The 23,922-nt window shown below is 51.0% G+C and overlaps 1 protein-coding gene across 2 annotated transcripts in view; it reads left to right on the forward strand.

Annotated features, from left to right (window-relative positions):
- Positions 1-23,922, forward strand: part of LOC139010381 (fibulin-5) — a 69,833-nt gene that overhangs the window by 29,734 nt on the left and 16,177 nt on the right. For both annotated transcript variants that reach the window (XM_070414750.1, XM_070414740.1), the window contains exons 5-6: positions 17,841-17,963; positions 21,219-21,335. In XM_070414750.1, coding sequence (XP_070270851.1) covers positions 17,841-17,963; positions 21,219-21,335 — 240 coding nt within the window. The remainder of the gene's footprint in view (positions 1-17,840; positions 17,964-21,218; positions 21,336-23,922) is intronic.

Consider the following 23,922-nt stretch of genomic DNA (forward strand, 5'->3'; position numbering starts at 1 on the left):
ATTGTCAGGGGAACAATACCATGAAGTCTCTTTATAGAAATATCAAGCTGTTATAATGCCCCAAGTCAAGAAGAAATGTCTAGCCCAGACAGTGTGCTCAGTGGTTGAGTGTTGACCTATGAACCAGGAGGGCACATTCCCATTTTGGTTTGATTCCCAGTCAGGGCACATGCCCATTTTTTGTTTTGTTTTTTTTTTTTTGGCTTGATCCCCAGTAGGGGATGTGCAGGAGGTAGCCAATCGATGATTCTCTCTCATCTTTGATGTTTCTATTTCTCCCTCCCTCTCCCTTGCTCTCTGAAATCAATTTAAAAAAAAGAAGAAATGTCTAGCCATGGTCGGCAAACCGCAGCTCTTGAGCCACATGCGGCTCTTTGGCCCCTTGAGTGTGGCTCTTCCACAAAATACCACATGCTGGCGCGCATACAGTGAGATTGAAACTTCGTGGCCCATACTCAGAAGTCGGTATTTTGTGGAAGAGCCGGTATTTTGTGGAAGAGCCACACTCAAGAGGCCAAAGAGCCGCATGTGGCTCGCAAGCCGCGGTTTGCCGAGCTGCGGTTTGCCGAGCTGCAGTTTGCCGACCACTCGTCTAGGGCCTTGCTTGAATCTTTTGTGCTGCTGTCTTTCTCATCCTGCCCTTAGGAAGAACAAAAACTGGTAGGTTGTTACCGTGTATAACCACCATCATCACCATCATCCCACACCAGAGTACCTGTGCCTTTCTGCTCCCATTTTATTTTAATGTGCTCCCCCTGGTCATGCACTCTAACTGCCTGCACTCACATGTGCAGAGCTGTTGGTCCTTTTGTCTCCTGGCCCCTTATCATAGTGAATCTTGGGAATGGCCTTGGTTTTCTTATCTGTAATATGAGAATAATGCCTATCTCATAAATATTTTTGTGAGGATTAAAAGAATGTATACAAAGCATGTGACCTTAGAAGGTGCTCAGTAAGATGCATAGCTGTATATTGCCCTAAGACATGTTTCATGAATGTATGTAACTTCTTCTCTTAATAAAAAGTCCCACGGGTCACTTACAAAGTGCACGAGAGCTAGTTCTAAGAGCTTGTGAACTGGAACGATGGTCCAGGGGTACACCACTGCCCTATACCCGAGAAAGAAAATCTTAAGCAATTGGATAACACTATTCTGAAAATTGACCAGAATCATTCTAGAAGCTTAGTGCTAAGGTATCAGAAACAGATTAGACCAGTGGTTCTCAACCTTCCTAATGCCGCGACCCTTTAATACAGTTCCTCATGTTGTGATGACCCCCAATTTCATTGTTACAAATTGAACATAATTAAAGCATAGTGATTAATCACAAAAACAATATGTAATTATATATGTGTTTTCCGATGGTCTTAGGCGACCCCTGTGAAAGGGTCGTTCGACCCCCAAATGGGTCTCGACCCACAGGTTGAGAACCGCTGGACTAGACCCTTCCCTGCAAGCATTTATAATAGAGCAACATCTATAGAAAATCCTCAGGGCCAGGCCTAGGATCTCAGGGTTGGATGCCAGCTCAGCCTCTCACTAACTGTGTGATCTTGGACAGATGTCTGAAACTCTGAATCTCAGTGTTCTCATCTGCTAAAAGGGATAACGATTCTTTCTCTGCCCACTTCACAGGATGATTAGTGATGCAGTAGAGCCTTTAGCGCCTATAAAATCTGGAGGACTAATTGTTTCCAGAGCATTTTAGAGATTGCTCCATTCTATTATTTATGAGTGTGTTGTAGCTGTTGTCAGTCTGTCTTAATCAACCGTGCGCTGAACTGTGGAAAGGACTTGTGCAATACTTGGTATATGCACAAAGTGATATGTAACATATGCGAGCAGAGGCTAATTAACGATGCACACGGGAGAACCCAGCACTCAACCGACGAACCTGAGGCTTCTCCATGATGGCACCGTCTTTATCCAAGGTCTTCTGAGACTTTCCCATTCCATACAACATTAGGTTTCCAAGATTCTGATCCATGTTGTTGTGTGTAGCTGTAGTTCATTTATAAAAATACTTTTCCACTCTGAGACTACACTATAGCACAATTTATCAATTCATTATTTTGTCAAAAGACATTGGATCGTTTTGGGTGTTTGCTGTTAGAAAGAACGATGCTATAAATATTTTCTCAGGCTCCATAGAGCTGTGCTATAGGTATGGAAATGTCAATTTCCCAAAATAATGTTTTATAATTTTCCAGAACACCAGTTTGCACTCTAATCAGCAATGATTAAGAGTTTCTGTTGATCTACAATCTCTCCAGTATTTGGTATCGATGGACTGCTTAATTTTTGCCAATCTAGTAATTAAAATGTTTTTTTTCTCTTATTCTTTTAAAAAATATATTTTTATTGATTTCAGAGAGGAAGGAAGAGGGAAAGAGAGATAGAAACATCAATGATGAGAGAGAATCATCGATTGGCTGCCTCCTGCACGCCCCCTACTGGGGATCGAGCCCGCAACATGGGCATGTGCCCTTGACTGGAATCGAACCCAGGACTCTTTAGTCCGCAGGCCGATGCTCTATCCACTGAGCCAAACCAGATAGGGACGGGGCCTCTTTTAAACAATTACTCTTGCTGGGTTTGGTATCAGTGTCACTCCGTGTTCACTATCACAGCTTTATAATAAGTCTTATTAAATAAGCAGGGTTCTTTATTCTCCTCTCCAGGAATGTCTTGGCTATTCTTGGGCCAAGTGCCTTGAAAAAAAACAACCCACAAAACAAACCCTGTTGAGATTTTGGTTGAAATTCCTTGAGTATTTAGATAAATGTGAAGGAAACTGACATCGTCATTTTATTGATTTTTTACATCCTTGAACATTAAGTCTCTCCCCCTTTTAAGGTCTTCTTTAAATATCTTTCAGTAAGGTTTCATTATTTTCTCCAAACAAGTCTTGCAGTCTTTGTCTAGATTCATTCCTAGCAAGCTCATATATATTTTTTGTTTCTATATTAATAGCATTTAAAAAAAACTCAGTGTTCCTTTTGTTGCTGGTATGTAGAAATGCAATTTATTTTTGAATATTGATCTTGTATCCTGATGGCTTGTGAAATTCTCTTATTATTTCCAATACTTAGTCTGTAGAATCTTTTGGGTTATTCTGACAATCACACTATGTGTGAATAGTGAGAGTTTTGTTCTCTAATTTTTATACCTCTTATTTATTTTACTTGTTTTACCGCACTGGCTAATACCTATAAAACCATATTGAATATAGGTGGTGAGAGTAGGTATCCTTGTCTTTTTCCTCATGGTAAAAGAACTGTATCTAATGTTACCTCATTAAGAATGAGCTTTGCTAAGTTTTCTTTCTTTTTTTAAAAAAATTATTAACTAGTATTGAATTTTATCAAATGCTTTTTATACAACTATTGAGATAAGCATATGTTTAAAAATCTGCTTATGTGGGAAATTACATTGACAGATTTTTCTTATTAAACCACCTTTCATTTATTCCTAGGATAACTAACTTGGTCATGATGTAGTAAAATTTGTTTGGCTAATATTTTGTTTAGGATTTTTTTCATCATGTATATATATTAAAATGACCTGTCACATTCCTTTAAAAAAATAAATTTTATCTATCTATCTATCACCTACCTGAGAGAGAGAGAAAGAGAGAGAGAGAGAGAGAGAGAGAGAGACATCAATTTGCTGTTCCACTTATGCATTCATTGGTTGCTTCATGTATGTGCCCTGACCACAGATGGAACCCGCAACCTTGGTGTATTGGAACTACACTTTAAGCAAAGTGCCTGGGCACTGTTTAAACAATTACTCTTGCTGGGTTTGGTATCAACATATTAGCTTGGTAGAGTGAGATATTCTTTCTTTTCTATTCTCTGGAAGGCTAGAACGACCTATTTATGGAAAGTGTATTGGAATGTGTCTATAAGATCATTGAGGTCTGGTGGGTTTTTGTTTTGTGGAAAGATTTTTGTTGGAAGATATGATTTCTTTAACAGTTAGGGGATTATTTGAACTTTTTACTCCTTCTTAAGTCAGCTTTGCAGTTATATTTTTCTAAGAATTTGTCCATTTAGGTTTTCAGATTAATTTGCATGAACTTTTTCATAGCATTCTTTGTATTATCTTTAAAACCTCAGCTGAATCTAGTTCCGTTGCTATTCTTATTCCTAATATTGCTATGCTAACTCGTTTTTTTAAAAAATGCTAAAATCAAATCTATTTTATTTGGCAATGTTAAAGAACTAACTTTTGACTTTGTTGATCTCTCTTGCTTATTTCATTTTTCATTTTATTAATTTTTGCTCTTATCTTGATTATTTTTTCTATTTTTTTTGGATTTTTGTATCTTTCCTAATTTCTTAAGCAGAATGCTTAGCTCATTCACTGCAGAGCTTTCTTCTTTCTTAACATTAGCATTAGCACATATTTCTCTCAGTGTCCTACAAGTTTGGATATATAGTATTTTCACTGTCATTAAGTCCTAAGAACTGCCTGATTTATTGTGGTCACTTCTATGGCCCATGATTTATTTAGTGATGAGTTTAAAATTTTACACATTTATGGAGGTTTATCTTTTTGTTATTGATTTCTATTTAATTGCATTATCACCAGGGGATACTGATTCTATGAAATTTGTTTGGAACATGATTTGTTCGCTTTGGTATCCACATCGCCTAGCATAATGCCAAGAATGTACAAGTAGTTTGGTACGTGTTTGCCAGTCTAATGAATGACAGATGAATGAATGTCTAGTGAGCAGACATTAGAGGAATTGTCTCTTCCTGCCCAGCCAAGTTGTCCAGTCTTTCCAGCTACATCATATTCCAAAATTGCCTTGCAAATGAACACCAGTAATAAAGTGGTTCTCCAAAATTGTCTTCTAGCCTGCTCACCCCCTTCCTCCTTTTGGCCTGGGAAGCAGACACGGAGTATGTGGGTGAGAGGCTAGTTACAAAACTGGTAGGTGAGACCATCAGGCCCAGTCTTCCTAGTACATGTGATAGAATTAGATCATTGTTTTCCATTTATTTCTTCTATGACCTGGAGAAAAGTATTTCTTCTCTAATGCTAATAGTTTCTAAAAATACATGAAGGTGACATTTCTTCCAAAGGAAACTCTTATCTCATTGAATCCCTGAAAGTAATCAGGCATGATGCCTCCCCTCCACCCCCCTTTACAAAAAATGGGAAACTTGACATAAACCTACTTACTTAGGGGTGAGGTTGGTTGAGTTCCTGATCTGTGCTTTTTATTCTATACACTAACCTTCTTCACCTCATTTTTGTCACCTACAATAGCAGGGTGGTTAGACTTGCCCAAGAGAATATAAAGGTAGGTAAACACATTTGACTAATTTCTGCTTGTCAAGGGCATTTGAAGACAAAGAATGAACAATATATCCCTTCTGCACGAGTCAATGCATATTGCTTAAGTGAGTGAGTGAGTGAATGACCGGTCCTTATTTTGATGAGCACATTTTCTCCTTTTGGAATCAATACCATGAGGGCATGTGAAGGAGAAAAGAGTGACTTGCTAGCTCCTCTGTCTTTTCCCGAGCCCCCAGGAAGCGCCTTTGGAAGATGCCTGTTCCACAAAACATGAAAGAGATCCAGATCGTTCTTATTTCCGAGTCCCAGGAGCGGTGGCAGCGCTTATACATTATAACAGCATTTGATATTGCAACCACATCCACCTAGTATAACCATGTTCATAGGCTGCGGCAATGCTCGTGCATTATGTCAATGCCTATATGTTGTAGTAGACACTCGACATGGGGCTGACCAGACAGGACATGACTTCGTGGTGCTCCACAGAGCTTTTACAAATGGTGTCAGGCAAGAAACCCTTCCCGTTCAGGTCGCCCTCTTACCTTAAGTCTTCTCCCTGCTTTGTGATAGTCTGGTCTACCAGGTCATGTCCTCATTGTCATGCAGAGGCAAATTGTGGACGTCTCCCAGCCACGTTAGGTCTTTTCCTCCTGCGTCCTCCAGAGGGCCTCCTCGGGCCTGCCCAGGGCGGAGGTGTGGGCCGTGAGTGACCTGCCTGGGGAGGAAGCCATCTGGAGCACAGAGGATTCAGGTCCATCTACCTTCCCAGGTAAAAGAGGCTTCAGACCTCGTTTTTCAGAGGAGGAAACAGGCTGAGAAGGACTTGCCCGGAGGTCACCAATGAGCTAGTAGAAGGTTCTGGACTAGAACTGGGCTTCCAACCCCATTTTTCCCCTCTTCTTTTAGGAGTGAGTTTCACACCTGCTGCCTTCCTTCCCTTCCTCTTGCTTCTTGGCATGAAGCTGTAACAGTCAGACTAGACCGAGGGACATTTCTGTGCCCGGCATGATTTCAAGACTTGATTTACACGGAACCTCACAAAACCCCATGAGTTATATAACATCACTAACTCCTTTTACAAGGAGTTAGAAAACCAAGGCTTCTAGTGGCTAAAAACAAAAAATAACAACAAAAAACTTGCAGAGAAAAAAAGGGAGGGGGCTGGGGGGAGAGGGTGTGGCAGGATTTGAAACAGGTCTGACTCCAAAGCTTGAGTTCCCACCAACCTGTGTGGCCTTTGAACCAAATTTCCAGGAGCACAAGATGCCCATCGTCCAGACCTCTTCCTTCCTGCGTCCCTCCTCTCCTCCCCCTCCTTCTATGCCTTCCTTGTTCTCCCCGCCGTTCCTTTTCTCCCTGACTCTCTGCTCCCATCTGGGGATCCTCGAGTCTTAATTCCTTGGTGGAGCAGGGGTGGCAGAGGAGTGTGGGCTGTCTGGGCAGACCTACGCCCATTGGGAGCTCAGGAGGCCGCTGTATGCTTGTTCACTAGGATTTTGCTTCAGATCACAGGTTAATGCTGTCTCTGGGTAGGAACAATCCATAGAATTTAGAATGGAATTCAGTGAAGATGCATGCGTTGATTTACCGATATTAACTTTTTTTTTATTGTGGTAAAAACACACACAGACCATGAAATTTACCATCTTAACCATTTTCAAGTGTTCGGCTCAGTGGTGTTAAGTACGTTCATGTTATTGTGCACCCACTCCCCCAAGCTGTTTCTTCTTTCTTACAAAGCTAACACTCTGTACCCATTCAACACTAACGCCCATTCTGTTCTCCCAGCCCCTGGCTACCACCATTCTACTTCCTGTTTCTATGAGTTTGACCATTGGAGGTACCTCATATAAGTGAAATCATACAAAATTTGTCTTTTTGTGACTGGCTTAGTTCACTTAGTATAATGTCTTAAAAAATTCATCCATGTGGTAGCATGTGTCAGAATTTCCTTCCTTTTTAAGGCTGAATGATATTCCATTGTGTATGTATGTAATACATTTTGCTTATCCATTCATCTGTTGATGGGCATGACAGAGGATGGCATCATGGGAATCTACTGAACAAAGTCTTTATTTTATTTATTTATTTATCCTCACCTGAGGCTATTTTTCCATTGATTTTTAGGGAGAGTAGAAGAGAGAAGGAAAGACAGAGAGAAACATCGATGTGAGAGAAACACATTGATTGGTTGCCTCCTGCACGAGCCCCAACCAGGGCCCGGGCTGGGGAGGAGCCTGCAACCAAGGTACATGCCCTTGATTGAAATCGAACCCAGGACCCTTTGGTCTGCAGGCCGATGCTTTATTCGCTGAGCCAAACCGGCCAGGGCTGAACAAAGTCTTTAAAAAAAAAAAAGAAGGGGAGGTTGATTGTGCCACATGCTGCTGAGAAGTAGCAAGGATGATACCTGAACCATTGGATTTGACTTTGTGGAGGTTGATGGTGACCTTGACAAGAGAGGCTGCAGTAGAATGGAAGAGATGGGAGCCTGATTGGACTGGGGAAAAGAGAGAGAGGGAGGGAGAGAGAGAGAGAGAGAGAGCGAGAGAGAGAGCGCAGAGGCAGAACAGTGACTGTATGTGACACTTCTAGGATGTCTGTGTCAGAGGGGCACAGAGGAATGCTGTGGTCTCGGGGGAGGTGCCTTGGGCCATCTGTTTCTATTGTGTTCTCATTAGAATCTCCTCACTGCTGCTACTAATGCGCATCAAACATGCATTTGCTAGGAACCCAATTGAGCAGATGCTTTACCCAACTGTTTAGAATCAGGGACTACATTTGGCCGGGGCGGGTGGGGGGCTCACCTTATTGTGGCTTTTTAAAAATATGGAAGTCAAATGGTTCTGATTAAAGCTAACCCAGAGAACTCATTAAAACATACAATGTAATTTTAATTTTTGCCTAAATTGGTTTCATCTCTTCGTTTTCTTTCTTTTCTTTTCCCATTTCCAGTTCATTCTGCCCCCATTCTCCATCTCTTTCTCCTCCAGCCTCCTTAGCTGGGCACCTGACGCTTTAACAAATGGGCTTCCTCCCCCCCCCCCCCCCCCCCCCCCCCCCAGGTGTGTTAACAGCTCTTCGCTCCCTGGCTGTGCTGCGCCTCTCATGCCTTTGCACGGGCCTCACGCCATCTACTCCTTTGGACTAACTCCTATTCATTTGAATTCGGGTACAAGCTAAGCTGCCATAACAAAGAGGCCTTCAACACACTGGTGTAGGTAAGAGGGACTTCTATTTCTCTCTCATGGCATAGCCCAGAGGCAGGTGATTCAGGACTGGTAGGGTGGTTTGGCCAAACTCAATGTGTGGCTTTCACTCTGGATCCAAGACAGCTGCTGCAGCTCCCACCATCACACCTGCATCCCAGCCAGCAGGAGGTGACAATGGGCCCACACCCTCCTTCTTTCTAAAACACGATCCAGAAGTTGTTACACATTACTTTTACTCACACCCACTGGCCAGGATGCAGTGCCATAGACACGTGTCGCTGTAAGGGAAGCTGAAAAGCAACCTTTACTTGGGAGAATGGATATTGGAGGCCAAAATCCAATGGTGGCTGCTTTTGCCACGTCAACCATCTAGATTTACCCAAATATCTTCTATCCCAGGAAGCCTGTTCCTCCGGGAAGTACCCATCCTTCTCTCCAGCATGGCACCTACCATACGGAATTGGGATGATCTGGCTCCCTATCTGTTTCCTTCTAGACTGTCAGCAGACATGGCTCCTTTATCTTTGAATCCCTAGGACCCATAGCAGTGATGGCACCTGGTTAATGTGTGCAGCACCTATGAATCCTGAATAGCTGTGTTACTGGCACTGGGCTCCTCCTGGTGGGAGAGAGGGAGGGCTACAGCGGCCTGGCAGGTAAATTAGTTGGTTGGCCCCACCTGTAGCTCCTTCACCGCTCTGCCTTCCACACTAAAGAAATCCAGGAGTTGCTAGTGACCACAGAGAGGTGGATGGGAAAGGGCAGCCCTCGGTCCCTTCAGCCAGGTAAGCACGCAATCCTGAAAAGTGTTTCGTCGGTTCAAATATTTATTTTAGGTTCAAGTGATATAATCCAGCTCTCACCAAGCCCCAGATGTGGTCGGGAGCGGGCGTGGCTGTTTCAGGCCTGTGCTGTGTGCGGTGGGACCCTGGCTTCCCGACTCTCCGGACATGTGTCAGTACCCTCGGGCCGCTCTCTCCCCGGCATCCTCGCCCCACCCCCATGGCCTTATAGGTTTGTCGCCTCTTCTCGCCATCTCCCGAGGTCTGCCCTCCTCTTGAGCTGTAGCCTCAGCAGTTATTCTCTGACTTGCTGGGCTCACCTGCTGGAGCTGGGGAGCAGGAGCTGTGGACAGTACCAGCATGAAGGAGTGAGGGCAGGAGAGGGGACCAGCAGAGTGGGCCGGTCTCAGGATGAATATCCATTTTCTTCTTCTCCTGCTGACCCATTTCTTTCTTAAAAAAAATATTTTTATTGATTTCAGAAAGGAAGGGAGAGGGAGAGAGAGATAGAAACATCAATGATGAGAGAGAATCTTTGATCAGCTGCCTCCAGCACGCCCCACACTGGGGATCGAGCCCTCAACCCAGGCATATGCCCTGACCGGGAATCGAACCATGACCTCCTGGTTCATAGGTCGACACTCAACCACCGAGCCACGCCGGCTGGGCGCTGGCCTGTTTCTTGTTAAGTAATGTTGAAAGAGCCATCCCTCTGTCACTTCCCTCCTTTTTCCTAAGAGGCTTCGGGTTCCAGGAATGGGTGTATGTGAAGGGACTGTTCTCCTACGTCATTGTTCAGTGTCAAGACCCGCCCACCCCCACCCTCCAGATGTGGGACACTCCCAGTTCTGTGTCCTCACTGTTCTCTGTGGTGCCCTCCACACACTTGTGTCCACAGCTGTCTTCCCCACGGGCCTGCGAGCCCTAGGAGGGCAGGGGACGGTCGCCTCACTTCAGCCACAAGGAGGCAGGTGCAGAAAGTCAGTGACATTCACCAGGTGACCTGGTTGGCTAGTGATGGATCAGAGTGGTGGCAGGGCTTTCTGATCCCGGCGGTGGGAAGAGAACAGGTGCTGATGTTGTGATCTCGCTCCGAGAGGGGCTGCCAGGGAACGTTTGTTGCCGTCCGTGAGCCGGCTGATTCCTGGCGGTGAATTTGCTCACCTGGCTCTTCTCACAGCCCTCACCAGGCTGCGGGGTTGTGCTGAGCCTGAGAAATGGATCGGGTTTCCTGGCGGTGCCCTCAGAGGTCCTGTGGATACGTTCTCAGGCCAGGCAGAGGCGTGCCTTTCCCCCCCTCGGATGTCCCCCTCCTCGATTGCTAAGAATAAGCTTCGTCCTCGTCTGGGAGGAAAGAGGAAGCAGCTCCCAGGCCCAGCACCTGGTGGGATGAGGCCTCTGGGGGTGAGGATGCTCAGATCCGCCCAGGGATGGGAGGAAGGCCCCAAGCCCTGCCAGCTGGGGCCTGAGGCTCTGTGGGGCCAGAGCTGTGTCCGTCACATCCTTCATCCCAGGGGAGTGTCCCAGGGGAGTGTGATCCTGGCCACGGGCCACGGGCCACAAAAGAGGTGGGTGGCTGAACTTTTTCCTCCAATGTCCGTGGCTTCCCCGCCTTCCCCGCTGGCTTTCAGAGAAGCCCAAGAACGAAGCACCTTCATTTCCAATGAAGTTCACTTCTGCGCTCGGCCCCGCTAGGCACTGTTCGCTGCTCAGGATACAGATGTGAGCAGGCCCCAGCCCTACTTTCTGGAAGCTCGCGGTGTAGTGCAGGGGGCGGAACCGCACACCCTGAGCCGCGTGCCGCCGTGTGGAGCGCTCGGAAACGGTGTGTGCTTAGCACGCGTGTGAGTGTGGAGCCGCCTCGACACCCTGCACGGCCCAGGTGTCAAAGCCCTGAGCTTTCTAAGGAGGCAACACACAGTTCTGAGAGCCACACGATCTCCTCTGTGCCTTGGATGGTTCTGTGTGTTTAGTGCACTTTCCTGGGGGAGACACTGGAGACCAGCAGACGAGAGGCCAAGTTATTTCAGTCATTTAGAGCAAAGGCAGGCCTTGGAGTTTTTGGGGGTGGGGACGGGAGGGGGAGGGGGAGAAGGAGGGGGATTTGCAAGGTTTCCAGAAGAACTGCCTGAGAGCAGGGAGTGTGGGGAGGGGCAATGTGAGGATGACTGAAACGCGGTGGCGCCGTTCGCTGAGACGGCATGGAGGAGAGGGTGTGGGGATGGGGACAAGGACATCACAGGCCGGGACATGAGCATGGAGCCCGGAGGTCAGGCTGTGGGGGAGGAACCTGCAGGGAGGTGGCAGGACTGAAGAGCTGGAGCTTTGCAGACTGCTGGGCTCTGAGAGTCCTCCCTTCAAAAGGGATGGTCTGTTTGCTCTGCAGTCACAATTATGACCAAAGTCTCACGCCCTTTAAGTAAAAAAAATGCCAGGTCTAGATTGGCATCGAGCAGCCCGTCCTCCTCCTCTGGGGCGTCTGGCTGCGTGATGCTCAAGAAGGAATCGATCTGTCAGCTCCCCCTCGCCACACCCGCCTCGCGTGGCGGGGACCATTCACGCACAACAAGGCCGAGCGGGCCAGCTCGCTGCCGAGAGCGGCAGCGTCAGCTGATGTTTACCGAGCACTCGGGCTGAAAATCATTACTCAGGAACCAGCAATGTGGTCCCCATTAGCGGAGCGTTTGTTTCCACGGAAGGTCAGGGCGAGAAGGGGCCCTTCAGCCTCCCCTCCAGGCTCTCATTTTACGGAGAGAAAAGTAGAATTCACGGCGGCAAGGTGGGGACCTGCATTCCAGCCGGTTTGGCGTCGTTGTCCAAAGGAAAGGATAGTCTTGCTGTGGGTTGGAAAATGGACCACGTATTTGTTGCCCCAATGGAGGTTCAGAACCGGCAAGCTTTGTATCCTATGCGTACTGTCAAGCGCTCGGAAAAATGCCGTAAACACAGAACGATCTGGTTCCTGACGATCGCCCGGGACCCACAGACACATGGAGTGCAGATGTCCTGGGAACCCTTCGAGCGAGTTCTCCAACGCTGAGGTCTTTAATTAAGCAGGTGTTTGGGAAGTAGGCCCTGTGTAGCTTCCAGCCTTGGCCGGGCTTGTCTCGCTGAAAAAATGGCCCCGACCCAGCTCAGCAGCAGGCCCGAGACTGGCTTCAAGCGGAGACGTAGGAATGTGCCATTGTTATGTTCTTCTTGCTTATCAAGCCCCGTTAGCTGGAGCAAGGAAGGAACCAAATCGGGCTGGGAAAACATGTTGTTTCACTGGGTAAAAATTTACTACCAAGGAAACGATTGGTGCCGTGTCCAAAAAAGGCCCCGTGGAGGCCTTTGGGAAGGTGTAGCTGTCCGCATTCTCCGGGACGTTTCTCCCAGTGGCGCCCAGTGGGAATGTTTCCTCTTGGCCGACGGCAGAGACGTTCAGCCGAGGTTGCGGACACGGGCTCCCAAAGTCAGCCCTTTGCTGTTCACAGGGGAAGAGGGGACACAGGAAGCGGGAAGAATCAGACTGTGCAAAGGGTGATCATGTTCGGCTGTGGAATTCAGTCAGACACCCATGCGCCCGGGCTTTCGGATCAGACCCCCGTGGGACCAGAGATGGAGCCAGAGATGCCATGGTGCAGCGGGGACCCCGAGACCCCGGGAGGGAACGCTCCGGCCTTTGTGCACGTCTTTTCCCAACCTCCTGACACGTGTCTGGGCTTGGGGGGAAGGCGGCTCTGGCTCTGGTTGAACCACAGAGCGGATCACGCCTGTCATTATGGTGTCTTTGGTGAATTGCAGAACAGAGCCTGCAGGAGGCGGCAGCCACGCTGCCCCAATCTCTCACGGCTGCTAGAAACAGCCGCGCCAGGGAAGGGGACACAGTTTCCCGGCCACCTACTGTGTGCCAGGCAGTGGTGGTGGGACCGGTGGACATATTCACGGATGACCTCTCGGGGGGGCCGCTGAGGCAGGCCGCCTGCTCCCTTTTGCAGGACACCTGAGAGGTCAGAGGGAATGATGCTCGGAATGCGCAGGTACTACGTGCCGGAGCCTGGCCGCACGCCCAGCTCTGCCGGCCCCCCAAGTTCTGATGTTTTTCCCCACCGTCCTTTCTGGGGAGACTCAGCCCTTTGTTTGTTTGTTTTCCCTCTTGTGCTTTGGTGCTGGGCTCATGGCCTAGGAAGTGTGCTCTCTGCGGGCATGAAGGAGCCACTAGTTCCTGCTTGGTTGTGTTTTGTGTTATAGTTTTTGAACGACACTTTATTTCGATTAGAATTGGTGTTAGGAAAGCAGTTTAAGTGTTTTCCTTTCAACGTATAGGAGTAAATGATGAAATATACATTCAGATGTACATATACACGTTCAAATACAATGAACAGCTGGCATACAGACACAGAGGAGTTATAGCCCAAGATATTTACGTCAGCACGTTAATTGCTCCACCTCCCTGTGGAGATGTGGGTACAACAACCCGCGAGTTAGCACTGGGATTGTCCTCGGAGCCCTCAGTTTCACACGGGACAGAGACGTGGGTTGTATGCTGTGTTCTCAGAACCCGCCCACTCCAGGAAGGACACGGGACCTGGTACCACAAGATCCCGAGAGTTCATCCGACAGACGGCTGCCCGTCACCGCTCGCTTCCCTCAGGCGCCTGCTGCGAGGTGTCTCTGTGGCCCGCGGTCCACCCGCCTGCCGCTCGAGTCAGCCTGGAAGACCCCTCGTTGGTTGTCCCAGGTTGCTGGGTAGTGTGTCCTCGTGACCGGAGGCCGGTCCCTCCATCTGGTGCCTCTGTGAGGCCATCACTGGACTGGAAGGTCATTCTTTATTCACCTGCCTTCACGCACCTGCCCGCGTGAAGCTGCTGTCTGGAGGGGGACATGAGACCCAGCCAGTGGCATGAACCCTGGATGTGTCCCTGATGGACGGCCCGCTATCCCGAGGTCCGGAGCCCACTTCTGCCTGCGGCCTCCTGGGCCATCAGGGATGCGGTGGGCTGTGTCGATGACTGAGTCAGCAGTTGCTTTCACTGAAGGGACATCGGCACAAGGATGACAGCTCAGACACAGCCGCGTGGGCCAGCAGAGCTGGGCTGCTCACGCCCGGGGAGGATTCGTTCCTGGGCGGGTGCCGTGCTGGGCGCTCGCAGCTGCAGGTTCTGGAGGAGTCAGCAGGCTCCTTCCTCCAGCGGCCAGGGTGCTGGTCGCCAGGACGGCGGGTGGAGGATGCCCACCTGGGGAGAGACGGGCCACAGTTGCTGTGGTGCAATCCTCTGCGTGCCCAGGCGGCGCTCTCGGGAGGGAGCAGGGAGCGGGCAGAAGGGCTCTCAGCAAAGGCTGCTTTGGGGACTAGTCCAGATGGAGGGACTGTGCTGGATGCCAGCTCTCCCGAGTGACCTGGAGGTTTGGGAGGACACGCACACACACACACACACACACACACACACACACACACTAGAGCACGAAGACTGAGTGAGAGCCGGACTGAACAGATGCCTGAATGAACCCAGCATGTTTTTCTCTTAGGAGCCTCTTCCTAAATATCACACAAGAAGGAAAGGAAGCAGCGGGCCGCGCACGCCCGAGGCTAACGACACCTACTCAGGTTGCCGCAGGGCGTGCTTTTCCACCCTGCAGAGCGGACGCTTTGCCACAGAATGTCCTTGGAGTGATGCGACGTATTTTTCCTTCTGTTTATTTAAGTCGAATGTATTGAATATAAGCAGTTCGGCTGTGAGCTGGAATGTGTGGTGGGCCCTCCAGCCCCGCGTGGAGCCCTCCGCGTGGCCGCCAGGGTGTGTGGTGGACGGTGGTTTTCGGCGGGGCTGGTTGTGTTTCCAGTCCACACCCCAGAACGGGCTTGGTAGCAAGCTGTCCGGGACGCATCTGTCCGTGGTCTAGAGGCATTCATGTTTGCAGTTCCTGCGTTCATTCATCCGCGCACCAAACAGTTACTGAGCACTTACTATGGACACGGCGTTATACCACGTGTGTTCTGAGGATACAAAGATGGGATGCACCCTCCACCCAAAACTCCAGGGCAAGCATGTCAAACTCACGGCCGGGGGCCGCATTTAATGAGGCATGTGGCCCGCCGACCACTAGTTTGACAGGCTTGCGCCAGGCACTTCAGTTCTCAAAATACATTTATATTGACAGTCCATTCAGTCAGGTAGCGAACGTTACAAATTAGTTTATTGAGCATACATCAACAGAAATGAGTTAATTCTTTAACTTGGTAAAAATGGTAGAGTTTTTTTAAAAAAAATGAACTTTAAAGATTGTGTGTCTTGGTGGGATTGCCTTGCCTGTGCCTGTGCCTGTGTGCCCGTGCATGTACACACGTACACACACACACACACACACACACACACACGCACGCACTCATAGGCCCCTGCCTGCCCTTCTGAGCCAGTCGGGTCCACTTGCAAGTGTCTGGTCTTCCCTGTGGGGCCCTGCGGGCACGTGGCGTGTGTGTGAGCTACACAGACAGACCGAGCCTTGGGAACTCGCGGTCACCAAGGCGCTCTCATGGCTCTGCTCGCCTTGGGTCTCCCTCACCCCGCATTGCCCTCCAGGCAGGAAAAAGAGCACGAATTCCTAAGGCAGCGTTGTTCCCAGGGTACAGTTGCCATCCATCACTCCCCTCCGGAAAAATGTAAATATGCTCTGGCCGATAGTGGCATTATTTATTATCCTAGCTTCAGGGTGGATGTGAGCAGGCCCGGCTGCTGGCCAAGCCTTGTTCGAGGTTCCCCTGGGAGGCTCGGCTAGGTGGGCAGAGCTGGGGGTGGCGGGGGGTGGGGGTGGGGTGCGGCGGCAGAGGCAGGAGCTCCTGCAGCTGAGAACTGGGCTGGTCCTCGCCACCACCGAGGCTGGAGCTGAGGCGGCCCCCACCTTGGAACCAGCTCCTTGGAGTCTGTCCATGTCTAGAGACTGAAGGCTGGCTCCATGCGGGGCCCAGACACACGGTTCCTGGCGGGTGGGAACTGATCCGTTTCTTGGTGTTTGACTTGTCGTGGGAGGTGGATTGTGCTTGTATCACTGGAACCCAAGACACCGTGGCTCGCCTGGCCGAGTGTTTCCCTGAATCAGTCACGCTCGCTCCCTGAGCGCGTAGCAGAACAGGCCTGTCACGGAAGACCCTGTCCTTGGGGAGCTTCCACTGAGGGGCCCCCGGTGCCCCCCACTCCCACCACAGTCTGCAATAGGCAACATTCAGAGGCAGACAATTCTCTAGGAGAGGCAGGAAAAGGCAGCAACAGCTCCGTGTGGTCCCCCTGCCAGGTGTGCCAGCTCCCTCCCCTCCTGACCCTGCCAGACCCAGGGGCGGAATGGCCTCTGTTATCCTGCACGGGGTGGGCTTGGAGCCAGGGAGGCCCAGGCTGAGCTCTCGGCTGGGCTTGTGAGCTCCTCCTGTGCAGTTTTCCCGTCTGTAGGATGGGGATGATGAGCCCATGGGCAGGGCGAGTGTGAGAATAAATACACTAACATCTGTGCGGGCCCAGGCACACTGCACAGCCCAGCGAACTGCCGCTTCCAGTGTTACTTCCAACTGCGCGATGGCCGCTGGGGGAGGCGGGAGGAACTGCAGTGATGAGGGACAGAAGGGACAGACAGGCCAGGGCAGGACGGGCAGGAGGAAAGACGTTGGGGTGAGGCCAGGCGGAGCCAGGGCTTGAGGTCAGAGTGAGAGGGCGGGGTCAGGAGGTCCCCTTACAGGATCTGAATGCTCTCCCTAAAGCACAGCGTGGGAGATGGGAAAGAAGCGTTCGTTTCAGTTGAAACCGTTTTGAGGCTGAATGTGTCCACCGGGTGTCGTGAGAAATATGACTGTGACTGCAGCGTGGTCTTTATGCTTCAAGGCTCTCAATGAAGACGGGGCTGCCTTAGACACAAGTGACTACAGACAGACAGACAGACAGTCAGACGGCGATGGGTATGAAACAGTGTAGACAAGCCTGGTGTGGGCAGAGAGCACAGAGGTCAGCCGCAGGAGAGGAGGGAGCACTGGGGGCCCCATGAAGCATCTCGAAGGGTCAGGAACCTCAGATGGAAAGATGCTCATGGACAGATCCAATCCAGTGCCTCGATTCCAAGCTTCCTCTGGCGGAGGGCTTTCCTTTTCTTCTCTTATGTCCTCAGAGGTATCGTAGCTCCATGCACACAATAGAGACCCCGAAAGACCCCCACGTAACAGGTGAAAGGAGAAGCCGAAACAAAACGCATTTCTAAATCCAGTAATGGTTATTGTCAGGGTGACCTGCTTGCAGAAAACGATGGACGAGGGTGGCGGAAAGGAGCCATGGATGTGTGTTCCCTTCTTGGCCATTTCTCTTGGTGGAGTTCTGGGCAGCAGACTAGCTCCACGAAAGGCCAGTGTCTCCCAGGGGCACCCATCTGGAGGTGGCCCCATCTTTTTGGGTAGAACTCAGGAATGTGATCAACTGCCCCCCCAGCCAGACAAGCAAGCAGCTGGCACCTCTGGTGGCACCGGGGCCCTACACAGATGGAGGTAACATTCTTCGGAATCTGTTTGTGTTGTAGATGTGGACGAGTGTGCAACGGATTCCCACCAGTGCAACCCCACCCAGATCTGCATCAACACGGAAGGAGGGTACACCTGCTCCTGCACTGACGGCTACTGGCTCCTGGAAGGCCAGTGCTTAGGTAAGAGCTCTCGGGGCTCACGGGGGTCTTGGAAGTGGATGGTTGCCAGGGTCACTGTGAAATGGGCATCGCTGGGTGGGCTTTGCAGGGGGTGGGGGAGGTAGAAGGCTATGAGCTTACATGTTTCAATACCACTGTGTTTCTACTTGTTGTTGTTAATCCTCACCAGAGGATATTTTCCCATTTATTTTTATAGAGAATGGAAGGAAGGGAGGCAGAGGGAAGGAGGAAAGGAGAGAGAGAGAGAAAAGCATTGATGTGTGAGAGACACATTGATTGGTTGCCTCCTGCATGCTCCCTGACTGGGGCCAGGGAATGAACCCGCAACCGAGGTAAGTGCCCTTGAGCAGGAATTGAACCTGCCACCCTTCGGTGTGCAGGCCGCCACTCTAACCACGGAGCACACCAGCCAGGGCCACACCACCTTTTGAAATCAGTTGTCACCATCTCCGCCATGTCAGCGTCTGAATTTTTTAATTACTTGAAAGGTTCCTGTTTAATTTTACCTACACCTTCTTCCAGCCTTCATGACGTTTATGTCCAAGGCAGGAAAGGGTGGAGGAGAGCGTTAACCTGTCCTAGTTAGAAATCATACTAAGAGAAGGACACACTTTGCTTAGCCACAGGCAAGCTCCAGCTCTCCCGCGTGGGGCAGGAGATCCTGCTCGAACCCCATCTCCGCCCCACACCCCATCATGCCCACCCCACTGGCTGGTCTTTCTTTTTTACTGTTAAGGAGCCAGCCGCCCCAATTGAGAATTTCGTTGCTTGCAGTTGGCATCTGCTCTATGGTCTCTCTGTTTATTTTCACTGGAGGGTTATTTTCCTTTCTTTCCCTGTAGTTTTCGGTCTCGCTAAGTGAATGAATTCATAGCCACCTCTCGCTGTCAGTTCAATTTCTATTCTGGGGTGTGGTTTCTATGCTGTTTTCTTGGAGAAGCCCTGCCAGGTTCAATTCTCCAAGACACCGTCCTGGTGCCCCAAAGTCAGCCCTGGAGGAGCCGAGAAACAAACCCACACGACATCATGGAGACAAAAAAAGAAGGTTCTTTTTTTTCCAAGTCTCTCTCGATGGAGACTGCGTTTAGGTCGGCCCCAGGGCCCTGTCTGCGGCCTCCTGGGGGCCCGATAAGCCAGCCTAGACTTGGCGCGGTTCCCCTTTCCAGACATGCACCAGAGAGCTGGCCGCACACGGCATGTGTGAATGCGATGGTCGCTGTGCGTTTTAACCAACCTCCGCTATTATGGAAAATTTGATGCCGCTGCTTTGAACATAAGCACACCATTGTGAGTTGTTTGTGCAGGAACTTAATATGTAGAATTTCGGAGCTGGAAGGGACGTTCGATATTATGTCATTCAGCTTTTATGCAGTTGGAAACTGAGACTCAAACCAGGAGGGACATTTTGGACAAAGTGAATTCGGTCTAAAACCCACCTCCTGTTCTTCAGTCCAGTTACTGTCCGCCACCAGGGGGCGCAAGAGAGGATCGGGTGCTGGGGACACACAGGCTGGACTGATGATACAGAGGAAACCCCTCTGATCTGAGGGTGGCCAGACACTGGGACATTCCTCTACCCGGGAGGGTGGTTCCTGGCCCCCGAGTGTGCAGCTTTGGGAGGGGCTCCTGGAGGCCTGACAGGTTTGCCTGGTGCCACATGCACTTCACATCCTAATTGTGGCTGAACGCTTGCCATCCTCAGGCCAAACTTTTTTCTTTCTCTTTAAAGACACAACTTCCATAGCCATGTCCACTGCCCGCTCTGTGCACCCTTGGAGGCATTGCTTTTGGAGAAAAAGGAGGGGCTGGGGGCTGCCTTTCCTCCAAGGTCCCCTAGGAAGTCTTCTCCCTTCCCTGCTGCCTCCTGTCCCTGCTGATGTGTCCAACTGCACCCTGGGAAGAGGTGGGCGGGCCACTGCACAAGTCACTGTGCTTTCTAAGCAGGAGCTGCCAGGCACCCGGTGGGCAGTGGGGTGTGCCAGGGTAGAGGTAGCTGGGACTCAGAGGTCAAACAGAAGCACAAGGGCAGGGCACAGCCTCCAGGAAGGTTAGACAATAGGTGAGGTGCAAGTGGGGTGCTTTCTGGCAGCAGGTGGTAGGAACTAGGCACAGGGACTGAGGTTCTGAGCTGAACTCTGGAGAGCTGGATGGACCCTGGGAACCAGGTGCCCGGGAGGGATGTGGTTCGTTTAGGGCAGTGGTTCTCAACCTTGGCCGCACATTAGAATCACCTGGGAATCTTTTTAAAATCCTGATTTCTGGGCCTCATCCTTCGGAAATTCTGTTTCTTGGTTATGGGGTGGGGCCACAACATGAGTAACCAAGAAACAGAATTTCTGGAGGATGAGGCCCAGAAATCAGGATTTTAAAAAGATTCCCAGGTGAGTCTAATGTGCAGCCAAGGTTGAGAACCACTGGTTTAGGGGGAAGTGGAGATGAGATAACCAGTCACAGCTACAGTCAGATCAATCGGTCACAGCAGGTGCTTGTATAGGTGAGGACTCTGTCTCCACCTGTAGGCTTCATTCAAGACATCCTATCTCACAGGAGTGAATTTTCCAGCCCATCAGCTTTGGGGGTTGAGAAGTGCTTCCCCAGGGACACCAGGCTCCCCATGGACTGGTCCATGTTGGCAGGGAGGTCAGATTGCCTACTCTGCTAAAAGGATCCATTCATGCGCAGAGCGGCTTGCTCAGGAAAGACCAGTCGTGGCTTGGAAGAGGTGTGTTTAGGCAGAGTTGTATGTCCGCTCTAGTGCAAGGAGGAGATCCCCGGTGAGCTCCGGAGTCCTGGTGTTACTGGATCCGTGGGTCTCCAGACCGTAGTGCGACCAACTCCTCCTCCCCCACACTTGTCCTTGTTCCTGACACCTGGGCATAGTCATTGTTGATGGAGCTGGTGAGGAGTCTATTGGAGCGAGGCTATAGAGTCTTCTTATACTTTGAGCTAATGTGTCCCGCTTAAAGTGGACTCTTAGCGTGGATAAAATCTTAGAGGCCATCTTGCCCACTCTAAGCAAAATCGTCCTCTACAACTTTCAAGATAGGGTTGGGGTGTTCATGGGACCAAGATGGGTCGGGGAGGATTGTAGGGAGATCGAGCCTTGGAATCCAGAGAGTGTCACCAGCCCTGACACTTAGTAGGTACGGTCTTCACGTCGGTTCTCCCTGGCTTCCCTTCAAGATCTCTCTGCAGAAGAGACGGGGGCATTGTGATGGAGAAGAAATGTCTTACCTTGCGTGTTTCTGTTTCCAGACATTGATGAATGCCGCTATGGCTATTGCCAGCAGCTGTGCGCGAATGTTCCTGGATCCTATTCCTGTACTTGCAACCCTGGTTTTACCCTCAACGAGGATGGAAGGTCTTGCCAAGGTATGCGACGTGAACGGTAACTCGAACATGCCATGAAACACGAGAGGCTGTCTTCTGCTGAGCCTGACAGCTCCTGCGGGTGGGAGAGGCCGCGCGGTTAAAGCGCTTGTCCGCCCAGTGTCACTGCCCGAGCACCCCCTTGCTTACAGAAACCCGAGACCTGAACGGAGGTTGCATGATGCATGTCAAGGAGCGCTCTGGGCATTGCTGGCGTGAGAAGCGCAGCCATCCGTCAGCTGGGAGCTATGGTTTCATGGGCTGGCTTCTCTGTCTGCTGTCCAGCAGCAAGCAGCCTTGCCGGCTTTCTTGGCTCATCAGAAACGTTCTTGCGTATCCTGTAGCCTCAGTCCAATTCCTGGGCCAAAGTGGGGTGGTCGGAAAGAACGCCTGACCCGACCCTTGATGAATGGCGAAATAAACACGCACACTCTGTGCAGGGGTTTCGTGGGCAATTTTGATGCCTCGTGTTACAGTTTCCGCTTCAGCCCCCGCCAGGAGGGCCTGTTACTTAGCAGAGGGTCTGGTGGCGGCGGTCACGTCCCCTACCACTCAGCATTCCTCACAGAAACGGGACAGAACAGAGGCATTTTCTGGTTTTCACATGATTGCTTCGAGCACTGATAAGTAAGAAAAACAATCCCCGTGCCTATTGTGGTTTCCATCTGCCGGTTTCTCCCGCTCAGGAAATGAATGGGGGACTTAAGATTCGAGGAATTAGTGCAGGTCCCGCCTGGCCTGGCCGCCGGCTCCCCGCCCGCCCCAGCCCCCGGCCGGGGCCTCCGGGCCCTGGCAGCTGCTCCGTCCAGGGTGGAGGCAGTGCCGGGGACTCAGACTGAGGTCTTTGTCTGGAGCTGCCACCAGGTTTCGCAGGGCCCATTTCCTTGTCACACCACCAGAGGCCTGGCTGGCGGGCTTCTGGCCAGCTAGTTGGAGGATATTATGTCTCCATTTAATCGCATCTAAATCGTTGGGTAAACAGGAAGGCATTGGCCTTAAAGAGCGTGATCCTGGACTCTTTGGAAGTCTCCCGTCCAGAGCTGGTTCTGCTGATTGTTCCAACAAGGCTCCTCTCGCCAGCAGAGGTCATTTTCTTCTGGGAGTGGAGACGGGGCTGGGCGGTCGAGGGGCCAATAGAGCAAGGGCCCTCCCCTGTCCCTGGAGCGGGAGCAGGCGCCTGGCTCCCTCGCTGCTGTGATAAGCAGCTCAGGGCAGATCCAGGCGTCTCCATGCCAAGGCTGGGGGTTGGACGTGCCAGCCCAGGTCCTCTTCTCTGTCCCCCGCCCCTCCTCGAGTCTGGCTTGGTGCACCCGACACCCCCCGAGGAACAGCCAGGCGCAGCGGAGGCCAAAGTCCCATGTGTCCTTGAGCCTCTCAGGGCCGGGCCTGTGACAAGGAGCAGATAATACGCCTGGCGGTGCCAAGTCCGGCAGCAGGCACAGCACCCAGGCCTGGACACGGGCACTGGGCCACTGGGATGTTGCATCAGCTGGGCCCGCTGGTGACACGAATGTTCCCAACTGCACGGGGCTTGTGTAATTCTAACACCTTGTGCGAGGAAGTGTGCTTTGCCCTCTTCCAAGCATTGTCCCATCTGTTCATTTCACTGAATCCCAACAATGGCCCGGACGAGGGAGGCAGGGCAGGTGTGTGTGGCTCTCTGCACAGACAAGGAAATCCAGGAGCCAAGAGGTTAAGCAATTTGGCCAGTGCCTCAGCCAGGTGGTGGCAGAGCTGAGCGCAGACGAAGGGCCGGCCTTCCTGCCCAGCAGTGGAGCGGGTGCGGTCTGTTCCCACGGGACCTAGAGGGATTTGGACATGTGTGGCTCCCGGGCTGGCGGGGAAGGGCAGCCAGGGTTCCTGGGGCAGGGTCCTTTGGGTCCTGCTGCTCTGCAGAAACAGCTGAGAGAGAGAGGGTGGGACTGAAGTCTGCTCATCTCTGTGTGCCCAGTGTCCGGCTGGAAGCCACGGGTGCCAGCCCTGATGCTCACCAGCGCCGTCCTGCCTGAACCTGCCTCCACAGCCTGGCGCCACCGCGTTTTCCTGGCCTCCCGGGCGGAGAGCCTCCAAACCCCCATGGGCACCAGGGGACACGGGTATCTCACTGGACCCACCCGGCATGGCCGACTATTATTTTTCTTTCTCTAAAATGCTCCAAGGGGTTCCAGGAAGCAGGAAGTATCTGGGCATGGGATTATCCCTCCCCTTTAAGAATAGCTTCTCAAAGCTACTCACTGGGAAGGCTTTTAACTCTGAAAACACTCACATCTCTATTCAGAGTCTTCAGAGGGTTGCCGGGACGTTTGAAGAGGACAGAAGTTCTCTGGGCTGGAACGTTGGTCATTGGCGTAAGGAGCATGGGAGAGAGTGTGCTTTAAGCTGGGCAGCCAATGCTAGTGCAGTCCGCCTCCCCGTCTCCATCAGCTGTGCAGAAGGAGTCTTGGGTTTTAGGGAAAGACCCTTAACTCCTGTTCCAGTCACAACTGCACCCTTGTTAGCTTGGGGATTTGGGTACATCTCTCAGCCTTAACACAACCGTGACCATCTTATTGATGTGTAATTGACGTGCAATGAACTGCACGGTTCAAGG

The sequence above is a fragment of the Myotis yumanensis genome, unplaced genomic scaffold, assembly GCF_028538775.1.
Source record: "Myotis yumanensis isolate MYYU_CA2020_CCGP unplaced genomic scaffold, mMyoYum1.0.hap1 SCAF_1, whole genome shotgun sequence".
NCBI classification, from domain to species: domain Eukaryota; kingdom Metazoa; phylum Chordata; class Mammalia; order Chiroptera; family Vespertilionidae; genus Myotis; species Myotis yumanensis.